General features: G+C 43.4%; 1 protein-coding gene across 1 annotated transcript in view; it reads left to right on the forward strand.

Moving 5' to 3' along the window:
* Positions 1–507: 507 nt before the first annotated feature.
* Positions 508–16,875, forward strand: part of WIPF3 (WAS/WASL interacting protein family member 3) — a 38,060-nt gene continuing 21,692 nt past the window's right edge. Inside the window, exons 1-3 of the mRNA XM_072330669.1 lie at positions 508–625; positions 10,864–11,063; positions 16,655–16,826. Coding sequence (XP_072186770.1) covers positions 16,740–16,826 — 87 coding nt within the window. The 5' untranslated portion in view covers positions 508–625; positions 10,864–11,063; positions 16,655–16,739. The remainder of the gene's footprint in view (positions 626–10,863; positions 11,064–16,654; positions 16,827–16,875) is intronic.

Genomic DNA, 16,875 nt, shown 5'->3' on the forward strand with positions numbered 1-16,875 from the left:
CCAGATGGATGCAGTTCATCGGGTGGATGGCCTTTGGTGATGGGATGGAGTAGTGGCACCTTTGTGCTGTTGGGCACTGTTTTGGGTTCCATGTGGGCATTTGAAAAGAGAAGCCAAGGTGTGCGCTTGAGTAATGGGACACTGCATTGCAGGATGGTGCTTCACAGGTGGGGATGGGGTTGGGGATGAGGAATGGGCCTGGAAGGCATCCATGGATTCCTCCTGAGGACAAGCCCCGTGTACTCAGTGCTAAGCCTCTATCTGCCGTCCGGGGCCGACATGAAAGGGTGGCACCTGGTGCTGAAGGGCTGTTGGCATCAGAAACAGCTGGCTGCAGCCTACCGCTGTCTGTCTCCCACTCAGTACACGTGTATGTGTGTATTACATGACTACTTAATATTTAGTTACTTGATCGTTTGTTGTTCCCTCCTGAGGACTGCGACGAGCTCCTCTTCCAGATTTCAGATTTCCCTCCTCACACACACACCTCCTTCCCCCGCCTCCCGACCAACCCCCACTCCCCTGAGGGAAGGAGGGCAGGCGCCGTACCTGGCGCCCTCTGCCCGAGGAGGAGCGCGCCTCTCCGTCCCGGCCCCGGCGGCACCGGCAGCGGCACCGCGAGCAGGTGGGCGCCGAGGGAGGCGAGGGCTGTCCGCAGCCCCCGGCCCGTCCCGCCTCTCCCCTCCGCTCCACTCAGCGCGGGGCCGCGGCGGGGAGGCTCCGGCGAAGGGGCCGGCATCGGGGCCGGGCGGCAGCCGGAGCTCGCCGGGGGGGCCGGGGGTTGTGAAGAGCGACGGCCGGGGCTGTCCCAGCTCTGCGGGGCCGGGACGGTTCCTCATGCAAACTTGGAGCCGGAGGGGCAGCTGCGGGGCCGGGGAGGGTGGGGGTCGGGGTGCCCCAGGCTGCGGGATGCGGTGAGGGCTGTGGATGGGAAGAGCGCGGTTGCATGTGAGCCGTGGGACTCGTGCGGTGCTGCGCTGTTTGTTTATCGCCCTCAAAAGGGCTGTTTGCACGCAGGAAGAACTTTTTTTCCTGGTTGGTGCCCTTGAAGTAAATGTGTAGGAATAGATGAGCCGGGAAGAGGGGGATTTGTATAAGCGTAAACCGTGCGCTGTGTTAAATGCTTGTGTACTTATTGCAGAGGGCATGTGGGAGTGTCCGGTGCGGCCCACCGGTGTAGGGAGGAATCCTCCCTACAGGGAGGGCTGGAAGGAGAAACGGAGGGATGCAAGAGCCAGCATGGCTGCAGGTGGACTTCGAGATTCTGGGGATGGGAAGAACACACCCAGACCAATGGGCTGGACTGGGCTTGGCACAGAACTCAGGATGTTGTGAAGTGAGAGGGCTGAAAGGTAGCAAAAGAAGGAAAGGCATGGAGGTATAGAATAAGGGTTGGCAATTTCAACACGGAACAGTCTGGATTTATGGGCTAAAGTTTCTGGGTGCTTCTGCTGATTCAGACAGTGAGATAGTGCTGCAATTGTGCTAACAGCTATCCTTGTTACTGCGTGTGCTGCACAGTATGCTGAGCTGCCCCCAATACTATCAGTATTTTCAGTTTCTCCAGCTCTATATCCAGCACAAACTCATTTAACAGTGTGCCACTGTTTCTGAAATCGTTGTTAAAAGTCTTCAGCTCGCTTACTTTGTACTGATAAACAAGTCACAGGGAGGAAGATGAACACAGGCTTGCTTAGAGCAGGGTGATCTGGGACACTCGTTAGGTACGTGTCTCTACAGATCCTGCTCCTTTGTGGCCCTGTGACCCGAGCAGTCCTGGCTGGAATGCGCGGGCGGTGCAGACTCTGCTGCTGCCCACGGCTGTGGGACTGCCCTGAGGAGGAAGGATGCAGCCTGCTTTGCTGACAGTTACCAGCTTCCATGTAGAAGAAGCTCAGTGTAGGATGCTTAAAGGATTGCGTAAGTGTGTGTTGTTTCACTGACAGTGCTTTGGATGTTTTGCTTTAGATGATGCCAGAATGTGAGTTAGAGTCATGAGATTCAGACTTTGGTCATGTGAGGATAGGTACAGAGCTGAAATCAACATTCAGATCGTTCCCGGGTTGACTCTGTTCCTGAGAAAGATCAACTTGCACTTGCAGTTCTGACTCTGCACTGGAAAGAGCAGCATACACTGCATTTATCAAACTATGGAGTATAATACAAAGCAACTGCTTTTTTCTTCTCTCTCTCTGTCTCTAATGGCTCTTCCAAAAGGAAATATAGATAAACTAACACGTGAAGATCCTGAAGCATTTCAGTTGCTGCAGTACATCAGGAAGGGCCATGCAATGATGTGTTTATGATTACTATTAGACTTGCACAAAGTAATTAGATATCTTTTTTGAGCTGTAAAATCAAAACATGGCAGTAACCACACCATAAAAGTCAGCAGTGCTTGCTGAATATCTCATCTTAACAGATTCTAGTATATTTATGCTAATAGATGCTCTTTGTACTTGAAAAGAGTCACTTTTTGGAGGGGGTGATGAGGTCAGTATTTTGGGAAATAATTGTCCTCTGGAAGGAAGACCTTGAACTAAAAACAGTATGGAAGTCATAACAAATAGAGTATTGGCACATTTTAAGACATGAGTGGTGAAAGTGTTAAAGCCAAGTAACACGTGATTTAATATCTTAACTTCAAATATGTTAAATGATATTAAAATATCAACCGAGGTTTAATATTTTAAGCTTATTCCAGCTCCAAAGTGAAGCACAGAAAGAACTGGCATCAAAATTCTTTGTGTGTTTCATAAGTCAGAACCTACCTACAGGAAATGGATGGTTTTCAGTAGAATCTCTTACTCTGGAAGCTTTTTGTCTCTCTGCTTGGTAGCAAGTTCTGCTCAGGTGAGATGGGTCTTGGTCACTTCAGCTCTCTTCCCCTGGACATATGTAGCTGATTGATCCTGGATGTGTGTAAGCACTGAACATTGTTATGTAGGTATTTGAAGCCATTCATTTAGAGGTCTAATGAATCAGCTGAAAAATTGAAGCAGGTGATTGCTTCAGGAAAATGGTGGAGAAATGGTTCTCTTGTGCCCTGATGTAAATTTCTGACTTCTTCCAAAGTATATGTAAAATTAATAGTTAAATATATACATTAAATATAATATCTAATAAATTCTTCTGACTAAAAGTCTTCAGTACTTGCTGTTATTCTTAGAGATCTTCCTCAGCCTGTGCTCTTACAGGAAATAGTTATGCTCCTTGAAAGACTGAAGCTTACTGAAAATGAAATGATAGGAGCAGAACCTTAATGGGACTTCACAGTTACTTATTAATCTCTGATATCTCTGCATCGAGATTGTCCTGTGCCTTTGTAACCAGGGTGACCGGTGATGTAAATTGTGCTGTGTTAGCAAGCAGAAAGATGTCCTCAGGGCTTCCGGCTCAGAAAGGGAATATCATAGAGAATCATAGAATGGCTTGAGCTGGAAGGACCTTAAAGATCACTCAGTTCCAACCCCCAGCCATGGACAGGGCTGCCAACCAACACTCTGGCTGTCCAGTGCCCCATCTGACCTGGTCTGGAGTGCCTTTGGAGATGGAGCACCACAGCTTCTCTGGACTTGCACTTTTGTATCACCAACTGTGAATGTTTGGACCAATTTGTATATTTTTGAATATGTCCACCTTAAGTGGACTTCTGAGTATCATTAAGCGACCTCATTCAGTATTATACACAACAGCTGTAAAGACACCTTTGGACTGCTATGAAAATATGTGAGACAACTAAAGACTGTTCATAAGGATGTGAAAAGCATGTTTTCGTGCCTTGGTAATTCAGACAACAGCTGAGATGGATTTCCTTTAGATTACCAGAAATAGCTCTCCTTTGAACAAGATCATTGGAAAGCTGATTTTTCTTTGCATTGACCCTGTGTCATTGCTGACCACTGTTAAGAGGTCACCTTGAGGAGAGTGGTGACATCGGTGATGCTATCTGGAAAACAGCATCCAGGCCTGAGGTCCCCAGCTCAAGGAAGATGCAGAGCTTTTGGAGGGCTATGAAGATGCTTGGAAGGCTGGAGCACCTCTCCTGTGAGGAAAGATTGAGGGAGCTGGGCTTATTTAATTTGGAGGAAAAAAGGCTCCAGGGAGACCTCATTGCAGCTTTCCAGTACATTTAGGGAGATTATAAGCAGGAGGAGGACTGCATTTTCACATGGTCTAGCAGTAATAGCACACAGGGGAAGGGTCTTGAACAAAATGAGGGGTGATTTAAGTTGGATGTTAGAATTTATTTAGAGGGTGGTGAGGCACTGTCACAGGCTACCCCATCCCTGCAGGTGCTCAGGGCCGGGTTGGATGGGGCACTGGGCAGCCTAAACTGGTGTGTTGCAGCCCTGCCTGTGGCTGAGGGTTGCAACAGGATGATGGTTGCCATCCCTTCCAACTCAAGCCATTCTATGATTGTGTGATATTGTAGCCCAGCTGAGCAGAGGAGAGTAACAAAATAGCTGTTCTGTAGCTCCAATATGAGTGATAATACAAAGTGAAAAACATAGGGAAACTGGATGGGTGGTTCCTACAAGATAAAATTCATTAAAATCCAAAAAACAGACAGTTCAGCAGGAAAACATTTGCTCAGTTTTGACACTAAGAAAACTACCCCGTGTCTGTCGTGCAGTTCTTAAGTAATGGATATGCTTTATCCATCATTAACATTGTGGCAATTGCAATTGTCCTTCTCCATAAACTAAAGAGTTGGCTAGAAACTACAGTGCTTGTGCTTGATTCATAAGATAAGGGGAAAATGCTTCCTTCCAAATGAGGAACAAAGTGAATGAATGGGTTTAGAGATACTAACCCCTTTGTGTCATTCCTTTTCACTAACTATAAGCAGCTCTGTTAATGACTTGGTACCATTTAGCTTTTTTCTTGTTAGTATATCATGTACTCTCTTCATTATAAATAACAAAGAAAAAGAAAAAAGGAAGAATGAGGAGTGCAGAGTATGGCAGCAGCTCACAATGGAGGTCTTGGGATCTTTTGTTCCTCCTTTGAATCTTTGTGTCCAAAAGGTATTATGTTATTGCTTTCCTATCTGGCATCATTTTGTACAGTGAAAATTTCATACACCAACACAGCTGACTGCATATAAAATACCCATGGCAGGTTGGGGGCTTTTGTCCAAGTCAGTTATGCCTTTATCGTGTGCTAAAGAAGAAAAGTAAAAAAGCACAGTATCGGTACAAAGCCTGTAGATCTGCTGTGTTAGTTGAATAGTAGATGTGGCACTTCGGGACACGGTTTAGTGAGTGTGGTGGTGGAGGGTCACCCGTTAGGCTAGACCAACGTGGTCTTTTCCAACCTGAATTATTTAATGGTTCTTTGATTCTATGAGTAGAAAATCACGAGGAGGAGGGAAGGCAAGCCAGGCTTACGTATGAGGAAAACAGCGCATGTTTGAGTAACTTGTTTTTGGGAGGAAAGTTTGCTTCTCTTGGGGATGCATGAATCACTTCAAAAACATCTGCCCAATTCTATCTAGGATTTGGTCAGAAAGATGCTTTGAATGATGAGTTGTGCAAGCACAAACAACACAACGTGCTTAGGGATGTTACTTGTGCAACCTCAGCTTGTTATTTGCTTGGGTTTTCAGAATGAAGCCTTAAGAACTGACATCAATCCTACTGAAAACAGTGGAAAATTGAGCATAAAAATTAACCAGGGATAGATTAGTCCCTAAATCAGTAAACTGACAGAGTGGATGGAGACTGTAGTGTACTGTGGGAGTGACAGGTGTGGACCTAACAGGATCCTTACTGCAGAAGGCAATCTTCTTTAGCCCTGAAATAATGACGTAGCAAAGTGATTATACAGAAGTAGGTTGTGGGGTGAGAAAAATAAGAACACACACACAAAACAACAACAACAACAAAAAAACTTGGATCAAGTGATCATGAATCTACATTGACTGAACTGGCGGAAGAATAGTGCCATGCTTTGTAGGGATATCTGAGCTTGCTTTTAAAAAGCTGTAGCAGTGTAGCAGGAGCTGCAGAGGCTCTGCATAGCTGCAGTGTGTATGTCTCAGTTGTTTTGCCCAGCGTGTTTCTTTCCTGGGTTTGTTTGTTTGTTTTTCCTTCCTGTATTCCAATCTGCTATGGGACAATCACATAAAGTTTTGTATTTGGCGTTAAGACTTATCTACTGTACTCAGGATACATTTCCTCACTAGAAATCACATTTCTGCTACTTGACAGGATCACTTTTCCCTTTCACAGACAGGTCAGCCTTCTGCATTTCTTCTGTATTTCTCAGTATTAGCAATCAGTGCCAAACATCTGATGTTGCCAGTGCACGGTTATTTACTTGTGCAACGTGTGCCGTATTTCTTTCTCCAAGGCAGACAACTCAACCTTGTAAATTAATTGGCTCCGTTTGTCTGGTGGGCATCAGCAACAGGCAACAGGGGAGGTGAATGGTGAAGGGTGCAAAGATAAAGAAGGATAGAAGTGGGGAGGGGAATGGAGAGACCAGTAAACCACTAGGAAAGAAGAGAGATTTTCGCAGAAGGAAAACAAGAGAGAAAAGATCCAGAGTGGTTGAAGCAAATGTTGGAGCCCCAAATCAGCATAAAACTTGATACCAGAGTTAGTTTAAGCGAGTCCTCTCTTGTTCCTGCTTACAGTGATGGTAGGAGATACTGGCTGCACTGGAAGTGTTCATGAGAGCTCTTTCTGTCATTAGTCTTTTGCTCTGTAAATGAATCTGCTTGTTCAGAGGAGGGAAAACTGTGAAAAAACACCCTGTTCCTTCATTCCTGTGAAGGTGCAATTTCAAATAATCTTCAGCTGTCAGTTAATCCCCTTCAATTACTTTCCCTCCTCAGCAGGCAACAAAGGAAGTTGACTATTTTTGGATGTCTAGAATTCATTGCTTATTCTGTATGTATGTGTAGATATCCGTTGCATTGTCCGCTCTGAATGTGATGTTTTTAACGAAGAGTTGTAACTCAAGCCCTTTCATGAACTGAAGGGCTAAATCTTCAATTTAATAAAACTCAGATTGCTTCCTTTGAGAACTTTGTTTGACTAGGAATTCAGAACTGGGTTGGCAAATCAAAGTGTCCTTTATCTGCAGTTCTGCAGGGAGTTGACTTCACACCTTGTTATTCCTTATAAAAAAATATGGTCATGACACTTTACGAGACATAAAACAGTTTGCATTTTATTTATTTTAGGACACTGAATTAAAGTATGTAAAATACAACTCTTTTGCAACATAGTTTAGCTCGTCTTCCTTAGTAACATGGGGGTTTATATACCTTTTACATGTGAGTATGTAAGCCTTGCATTGCTGTGAGGAATATCTAAGATGAGTTTGTCAGTTATGTCATTAAAATGAAGCAGGGGTTTCAGCAGGATTGGCGAACGAGCAGGAAAGGAAGAATGTGTAAGAATGCAGTTCACTTGGTCAGTGCATCAGCGCTAGCATTTTTACCACTGAAAATAGGTTAGAGAGGGAAAAGAGGGAACCACTGGATGTGGAGTGTAGGCCTTATGAGGAGCGGCTGAAGGAACTGGGCTTGTTCAGTCTGGAGGAGACTCAGGGGAGACCTTATTACCCTCTGTAACTACTCGAAGGTTGTAGTGAACTAGGGGTTGGCCTCTTCTCTCTTGTAACTGGTGATAGGACTAGAGGGAATGGCTTCCAGCTGTGCCGGGGGAGGTTCAGGCCAGACATTAAGAAATACTACTACTCTGAAAGAGTGGTTAGGCAGTGGAATGGGCTGCCCAGGGAGGTGGTGGAGTCACCGACCCTGGAGGTGTTCAAGGAGTGTTTGGATGTTTTGTTGAGGGACATAGTTTAGTGAGAACTATTGATGATGGCTGAATGATTGGACTGGATGATCTTTTAGGTCTTTTCCAACCTTGGTGATTCTGTGATTCTACTATAACAAAGTGGGAGCTGGCCTCTTCTCCCAGGTAACTAGCAGTAAAACAAGATATAATGGCTTTATGTTGAACCAGGGAAGGTTTGGGTTGGATATTAGAAAAAAATTCTTTTCAGAAAGAGCGGTGCTGCAGTGGCACAGGCTGCCCAAGGAGATGGTGGACTCACCATCCCTGGTGGTGTTCAAGAACTGTGGGGATGTGGCACTGAGGGACATGGTCAGTGGGCGTGGAGGAATAAGTCTGTAGTTAGACTAAATTATGTTAACGTTCTTTTCCAACCTTAACAATTAGGTGGTTGTAGGATTGTATGGTTGAGCACTAAACTTTAGATTGATTTGAGACATGGATTTCCTTAATCCCGGAGTCCTCTAGCATCCACATTTGCAAATTCTTCTCGCTTGACTGGTGCTTGAAAACAGATGTTTGTTGAGCTGTATATTTCAAATCTTTTAAATAAGCAACATTATAAATACTGCCCTTTATTCTAATGCTAACTATTTAATTAGAAGGCCAAACTTTCTTCTGATAGGAGAACTGATTAAACAACTGTAGGAATTTCTTTGATGGAAAGCATTTATTATGCATGTTTACCTTTCAAATCTCTGAATACTACGTGAATAATTGTAAATTAATATATATTATTAAAACATAGAGTTTGCTTCTCTGCAGAGATCACAGAATTTTGAGGTGTAACTTGGAACATGAGGTTGTCTGTACTGAAAGGTCTCCAGGGCTGTTCATACTGAAACACTTGGAGAGTATAAAAGTAACCAGTCATCTTCATAATGTGGCATTGACCTTGAACTTCAACTGAGTCGCACTTTCTTTATTTAGCTTAGGCCAATGATTAACTTTGCTAATGACTGTATATCAAATTCACCATTGTTTATAAATCTGGCAGCGAAATACGGCCTGTCTTTGTGTGGATGATACAGTGCATTTAAAGGAAACCTTTGTATAAATTGCTTCCTTTGTAAAGTTAAGTCTTTGTGCCAGTCCTAATTGCTTCTCATCTACCTTGGTCTCTCTGAGCTCTTTAACCTGGGGTTAGTAATACTGTGAGCATAATTCATTTTTTGTTCTTAAACATAGTTCTGTTCCCTTACTCCAGATTTAAAGAGGATGACAAATTCTCATATTCTGGTGTATTACAGCAATCATTCTTCTATGGTAGATCCCCACGGAGCACAGGAAACTACACCCTAAAACAGTCATGTATAGGGAATATGAAGTCATACGCGCAGCTTTGCCTATGAAGGAAGATTTGTCAAGACACAGCACTTTAATTTGTAGCCTCAGCACCATGGGGAACCCAGCAGAGATATCTGCCCTCAGCACACATGGAAGCAAGGCGTCTTCAGATTCCTGTAATCTGCACTAGCTCAGTCCTGGCTGGTTAGTTGCAATGTTATCAGGCTCCTGGCAGGACAAGAGTTGCACTCTGTAGGTTTGTTTTCTCGGGCAGGAAAAAGAAGAGGGGGAGGGGGGCTGGGGGTTGGAATGTAGCACTTATTTGGATCATGCCTGGTGGAAGTATTCCATGCTGAGGAGGATTTACTGTCATTGCTAGGCTTAAATTCCAAGTACTGTTATGTGCAGTCAGACAATTCCACAGACCCTGCATAGGCAAATGCTTCCTAAGAGTGTTTCATCAGGTATTAAATGGAGGAAGAGTCCCCATGGTTAGCGCATTGCAGTGTAAGTGGAAAAGCCAGATTCTCCTTTTGGTTGCATAAAAGTAAATGGAGATGGGGAGCAAAAATTTCTCATAAACTGTACAATCCAAGGTATGGTCTGTTAGGAAATGGTTAAAGACTCAAGTATTTTTTAATTCAGCTGTGGAAATTTACCTCTGACTGTCTTAAAGTATGGATAGTAAGCTGCTAGGTATGCATATGAGAGCTTGCATTTCTAGTAAGGTACAAAAGAAAACTGTAAGTTTCATGCTTTTGTGCAGCTCTTAAATCTCTCAAATAAAGCAGAACCCGTTGAGTATTTTGCAGGCAGGTTTGTTTCTGCAGAGAGAACAGAGGCTGTGAGGATACTCAGAGGCTCTGCTTTGATTCTCTTTTAGTTTTGTCTTCTAAGCACAGAAAGTCATTCACACTGAGAACGGTAGGAAGAACTGGTGTGACTTGGTTTGATTTTGGTCATAATTAAAATCTAACATGGTTCATCCCAAGCTGAAGCTTTTTCTGAGTAATTTCCAATTGCATGATAGTAGTAGCTAAAAAATTAATGTCTGTAGCACACATATGCTCTTCTCTGTTCCCTCCCTGTTCTGCCTCTACATGTGTTACGCTGGAATTAAAACATTTGTGGTGTATTTGTACCAGGAACTTCAGCTGTTCTTCAGTGATGTTTGAGAAGAACAAGTGTGGGCACGATTCATCTCACAGATCATGAAAGCTGAACAGATGCTTATTGGTGCTGTTTCTCTTGTGTGATTTTTTGTTGAGGTTGGAGGACTTAAAAGACTGAATTCAGAACAGTATGGTTGAGAAATCATATATGACTGCGTAAATGATGGCTAAAAGTTAGAGGCAGGGTTTGTGGTCCACATTTATGCTTCGGTTTTTAATCAACAAAGAAAGATCAATGTCATAGATGAACTTTCCTACACACCAATATAGTCTTCAACTTAGCTTTCATTATTATGCAAAAACCTGTAAATTTCCCCCCATCTGAATTTCCTAACTCAGAATGCGCAGTTGCAATGGTTGTAAGTCCTGTAATAGTAACTCTGTTGTTATTCAGTTCTTTCCCATATTGATTGGAAGGGTTGAATTTTCATCCAGCCGTGTTGTTGTATCACAATGACCTTACCACTGAAAGGCTATAACCACTGTTTGTTTTTAAAAGGAAAAGGTACTAATTTAGAAATAATTTTATGTTGCGTACCACAGATATTGAAATAATTGTTATTTTTCCCTTTATCTTTTCTGCTTCTCAGCATTGTTCTAAAGTGGAGTTACGGCTCTTCTGCGCCTCGCCCTTCTATGACCAGTGACATATTTTGGTACAGTCCTTGTGGACAGACCCATGATGATGCTCTGCAGGACTTCAGTGTGATAGTAGGGGTGGCAGCAGCTCTCCAAACACCACGCTGCTGCCCTTCATGGTGTCAGGATCCCAGGAGGACTTTGGCTTAAGGTGAGCTCAATGGCAGCGATACTTTAGAAGGATATCTTTGGGAAGCTTTTGAATCAGAGCTTGCATATGTCTGGTTGGCAGGCAAAGTGAGACCAAATCTGTATAAAAGCATAGGCAGGTGCATTGAGTTGGGTGCAGGTGAACCTAACACAGAACTGAGAGAGCAGGTACTGAAGAAGGAAAATCTGCATCTGCTCTGTCTTGTCTTCCATTTCAAAAGGAAAATCTGGGTGATAACTTTGGGACATCAGGAATTTGGTGCACTGAGGATTGCTGTGGTTCCTAAACCCAGCAGTTACTCAACCATGTACTGTGAAAAGAAGAAGAGAACAGTCTGTGACACCTGAAATTACCAACTTTAGTGTTAGCATTACCAAGAGGACAAAAGAAAGAGCAAGTATTTATAGATCAGAGAACAGTAATAATGCTCAGTGACTGATGGGATGACTTGTAAGGAGCAAAACAGCTGAAAAGAATAACAAGTACCTGCAAATGTGCTTCTGAATTATAATTCTAATGTTTCACAGAACTGATATTGAGGGGTAGAGGAAACTTTTGCTTGTTACAGGGTAGAGCCATCTGCAGTGAAGTGTAAACAGGATCAAATTAAGGAAAGCAGAAATTAGGCTGAATGTCAGACAGTCTCAACTGAAAATTATTTGACTGTGAATGAACTTCCCAAGGGAAATAATACAAGCTACATTATTTGGGACATCTAAAATTAGACTTCAGAAAACACTATAAAACTGTACAACCTTGCTTTTGTAGGGAGGTGGACTAGAAAAGGCAGATCTTGAGGTTTTCCTTTTTTTTTGCAATAAATTTTGAGATTGTTGGGCCTGATTCTGTTTGATGGCATGGAAGTGAAGGGAGGATTTACATTACTTTTGGCCTGAGCAAGTGAGGTTAATCACTCGTGATTTCTCGCCTCTACTTATTGCCAACTTTTTAAAATCAAATGACTTTATCTTTTTATTTATGTCCCTCAGGGATAAATCAGACTCCACGCTTCCAAGTACAAATTCATCTACATTTAAAATAAGCTTTCCTGACTCTTGCAGTTTGGGTAGCAATGTGGAAATAAGGAGGAGGATTGGTTCATCCAGCATGTTCACGTATCTGTTCACGTATGATATTTTTAATAAGTTGTTTTTTTTTTTCATTGGGAGAGGAAAGTTTTACAGATGTAAGCAAATTCTGAACCATTGAATCATTAAGGCTGGAAAAGACATCTAAGATCACCAACTACCCACTAAACTAGGTCCCTTCGTACTACATCTACCCCTTCCTTAAACCCCTCCAGGGACACTGACTCCGCTGCTTCTCGGGCGGGCTGTTCCAGCAATTCGTCACTCTTTCTGGGAAGAAATTCTTCCTAATATCCAACTTGAACTTTCCCTGGCACAACTTGAGGCCATTTGTTCCTGTCCTCTTGCTTTTACCTGGGAGAAGAGGCTGACCCCCACCTCGCCACAACTTCCTTTCAGGTAGTTGTAGAGAGCAATAACATCTCTCCTGAGCCTCTTCTCCAGACTGGCCCCATTTCCCTTAGCCACTCTCCATAAGACTTATACTCCAGACCCTTTACCAGCTTTGTTGCCCTTTTCTGGACACCCTCTAGGACCTCAATGTCAGTCTGGTATTGAGGAGTCCAAAATTGAACACAGCACTCAAGGAGTACCCTCACTAGTGCTGAGTACAGGGGAACAATCATCTCCCTGGTCCTTCAGTATTTCTGATACAAGCTAGGATGTCATTGGACTTCTTGTCCATCTGAGCACACTGCTGGTTCATGTGCACACTGCTTGGTGCAGCCAAGTGTTGACCATCACCCCCAGATCCTTTTCCTCCGTGCAGATTTCTAGCCACTCTACAATAAGCCTGTAGCGTTGCTTGGTGGTGTTTTGGATAAAGAGCGGGACTTTTACTCTTGGTCTTGGTGAACTTCATCCCGTTGCCCTCAGCCCATTGATTTGTTTTATACAGGTCTCTCTGTAGGGCCTTCCTACTCCCATGCAGACCAGCACTTTCCGCCCCAACTTCGTGTCACCTGCAAACTTACTGAGGGTGTGCATAATTCCCTCATCCAAATCATCAATAAAGAAAGATATTAAATAAGACAGGCCCCAGTACTGACTGATTTAGGAATACCGCTTGTGACCAGTCACCAGCTGGATTTAATGCCATGCACCGCATTCTGAAAGAAGGGATAGCTCATTTGTAGGGGATTTGGAACAGCATGGAGGGAGGGAAATCTGTATGGCATCTCCAATATTTCATTCAGGGATCATGCATTATAGTCCCCCAAAATGTATTCTTCTCCTGTGTCACTCAGCAAGAGAATTCAGGCTGGGTGAATGAGACACACGGTGAGGTGAATGGTAAAAATCCCTGAATTTTGGGTTGCTGGTGGCCATATGGAATCAGTTCTGGTGTTGGGGCTGGTGAGACAAGCAGCTAGCAAAGTCATCGGATTGTATTTCAGAGGGCAACTTCTAAATACCAAGATCTGATTCCCGTTTCCTCTCTCCCACTGCTGCTCGCCCCCAGTGTACGTTGCCTCCTGCTGCCTTGCACATGGCCTGCTGCAGGAGCGTGGGCTGTGGGCTTTTTCTTATTTGATTTAAGGGCATATTTCCCAATCTAAATCCTTAATGAAGACCAAAGGCCTGTACTGCAGGGTAGGAAGATAGTAACCCGAAACATGTTATTAAGAGGGAAGACTCATTCTCCTTATGTCCATGTTTTTGAATGACTTAATTGAGGAAAAGCGATATCTTCTGATAATAGCATTTTGCACAGGCCAATGACGAAGATGGAACAGTGGAGATGCTGGTGATGCTTTCTTTCTTGGAAAGCCTCACTGAGCTATTATTAAAATGATTACAACCAACTCTCTTACAGTTCCTAAGTGCTTTGATATGTTAGTCCTTTGCATAGAATTCTCTCATGGGTGAAAGCAAATGTTGCAGAGGCTCTGCATATTTAATTTGCGATTGATCTCCCATAAGGGATTTTGCAAGATGTAGCAGAAGGAAAACAGTCACATATTGTATGGATATTGTTCACATATACTTCCTAGGATAGAGAACAAGGCTGCACGTATCTTTTGATTTTGTTGCCTCTCCTAATCTTGAGTTGAGTTGAAGAACTCGAGAAGTACAGCTAGGAGGTATTCAGAGGAGAGCAACAGGAATGATCGGGGGCTGGAATAATATCACCCACTAGTAGTTTTTAAAAAACAGGGCATTTGGCATAATGTAGAGATGACTCAAATGGGAGATATAAGCCTTTAAATACATGAGCTGCAGGGAACAGAGGCAACCAGTTCTAAGAATGTATTCTTTTATCTGTCCAAAGTGAATAAGAGTTTCAAGAAAACAAGAACACATCTGGGTCAGGAAGCTCTCTCTGGTGTTGGAAGGATGCTGCAGAATATGTGTTTGTGAACTGAGTTAAAACATGCATGACCAGTCACCAGCTGGGGTGTTCCCCAGGGCTCAGTTCTGTGGCCAGTCCTGTTTAATATCTTTATAGATGATCTGGACAAGGGGACTGACTGCACTCTCAGGAAGTCTGCAGGTGACCCCATGCTGGGAGTAAGTGTCGATCTGCCTGAGGGGAGGAAGGTTCTGCAGAGGGATCTAGATAGGCTGGATCGATAGGCGAAGGCAACCTGTATGAGGTTCAACAAGACCTGATGCTGGGTTCTGCATTTTGGTCTCAAGAACCCTGGAAAGATACACAGCAGAAAAGGATCTGGGGATGCTAGTCAACTCTTGGCTGAGCGTGAGCCAGCAGTATGCAGTATTATTCCATCAGCAGGACCATGGAAGTGATTGTCCCTTTGTGCCAAGCACTGCTGAGACCTCACTTTGAGTACTGTGTTCAGTTGTGGTTCCCTCATTATGAGAAAGACACTGAGGCCCTGCAGAGCATCCAGAAAAGGGCAACAAAGTTGATGCGCTTCTGTTGCTGGAGTATCCGGAGCACAAGTCTCAGGGGGAGTGGCTGAGGGAGCTGAGGTTGTTCAGTCTGGAGGAGGCTCAGAAGAGACCTCACCACTGTACAACTGACTGAAAGAAGGTTATAGCAAGAGTCAGCCTCTTCTCCCAGATAACTACCAATAAAACTTTAGGTAATGGCTTTGCCAGGGGAAGTTCAGTTTCAATGTTAGATTCTTCTCAGATAGAGTGGTGAGGCAGCGGCACAGGCTGCCCAGGGAGGTGGTGGACTCGCTGTCCCTGGAGGTGTTCAAGAACCGTGGGCTTGTGGCACTGAGGGACATGGTCATTGGGCATGGTGAGATACATTGGTGGTTGGACTAGGTGATCTCATTGATCTTTTTTAACCTTAATGACTATGATTCTATAATATAGCGTGTGCTTCTTCATGAAGCAAGAAATGTATGTATATTTGTGTTGGAGGAAAAGGGAAAGAGGAGAGAACAGGGATCATTTGACCTGACTTTTATGATTTATTGCAATGCATGTGGCAATGTCTCATCAATTTTTCAAGTACTATGTAAAATTATGGCTAATAGTGCTTGCTTCTAGTAACTGTGAATTCTAGTGTTGTAAGGATAGCCGAAGTCTTGGGTGATGTCTTTGCTATATTATAGCTTGAATAGCTACTCAGGCTTATTTTGGTATGTACAGAAGATTCTATAATGATCTAAACTCTAACAATAAAGTTAAAACTGTGCAAAATTGCGTCTTTCCTCAAACAATACAATTCAGTTAAATTTGCCTCGAATACAGTCTGGTTATAGGATCTTTGTATCAAAAGTGAAATACAGTCCTTAACTCTGTCCTTAACCCAAACTCTGCAAACTGTTAATGATCTGTCTGCCAGTGTTGCTTTAGGTACATTTGCACAAGCTTTGAGTGTTGATACTCACCATCTCCTATTTGTAAATTAGTGTCTGTTGGAAAACATTTGTCCTTTTAGTCAGTGTATTAATAAGGAATTGTTTAAAGTTAACATTTTTAAATGGCAGAAAACAACATACGTTTGACTTTAGTGCTTGACGTGTCTGATCCCTATATGCTGCCATGTAGTAATAGAACTATATTTAATGAAACTAATCTGTAGAACTATTTCTTTATTATTCAACCATGTCTCATTTTCTCTCTCTCTTTTTTTTTTTTTTTTTTTACATTGTGAGAGTCACTGGACTTGCTCCAAAGCTCATTACTCGATCTTTTGAGCATCAAACCTCTGATTTAAAGGCATCAAGAGTTTTTGTCCCAGTAGGAGTGTCTACATTTGGTCGACTGCGATTAGTTCTCTGCAGAATTGCAATTTGGAGCTGTGGGCTGGATTAAGGGAAGGCATAATAATTAAAGCTGGACAGCTTGGCATCTATGCATTTGGTATGCATGGCGCTTGTCCAAATATGTGAGCTTGGTCTTTATATGCTTGTTGTCATCAGATAACTGTAATGAGGCTGTTCTTACTGTAGTCTTGGAAGCGGTGCAGAGCAGAAGTCTTCAGTCTGCTGAGAGCTAGAAATTTGGCTGATCTTCAGCTTACAGTGCATAAACACATTTGTTCCTCTCTCTTTTTTTTTTTTTTTTTAATTTTTCCAGTTTTCTTTCTCCTCCCTTCCTTCCCGTCAAGGACACAGACTTTGGCGATATTTTTCTTAACTGTGTGAAGCTAGAAACCTAAGGGATGCCTGTGCCACCACCACCGCCACCGCCTCCTCCTCCACCACCTCCACCACCTTCTGGAGGGCCCCCTCCACCACCACCACCTCCGGTAAGGCTGACTTTTTATCTCCATTAGCAAAATCTTAGGTATGGTAACT

Source organism: Excalfactoria chinensis, chromosome 2 (genome assembly GCF_039878825.1).
Source record: "Excalfactoria chinensis isolate bCotChi1 chromosome 2, bCotChi1.hap2, whole genome shotgun sequence".
Lineage (NCBI taxonomy): Eukaryota > Metazoa > Chordata > Aves > Galliformes > Phasianidae > Excalfactoria > Excalfactoria chinensis.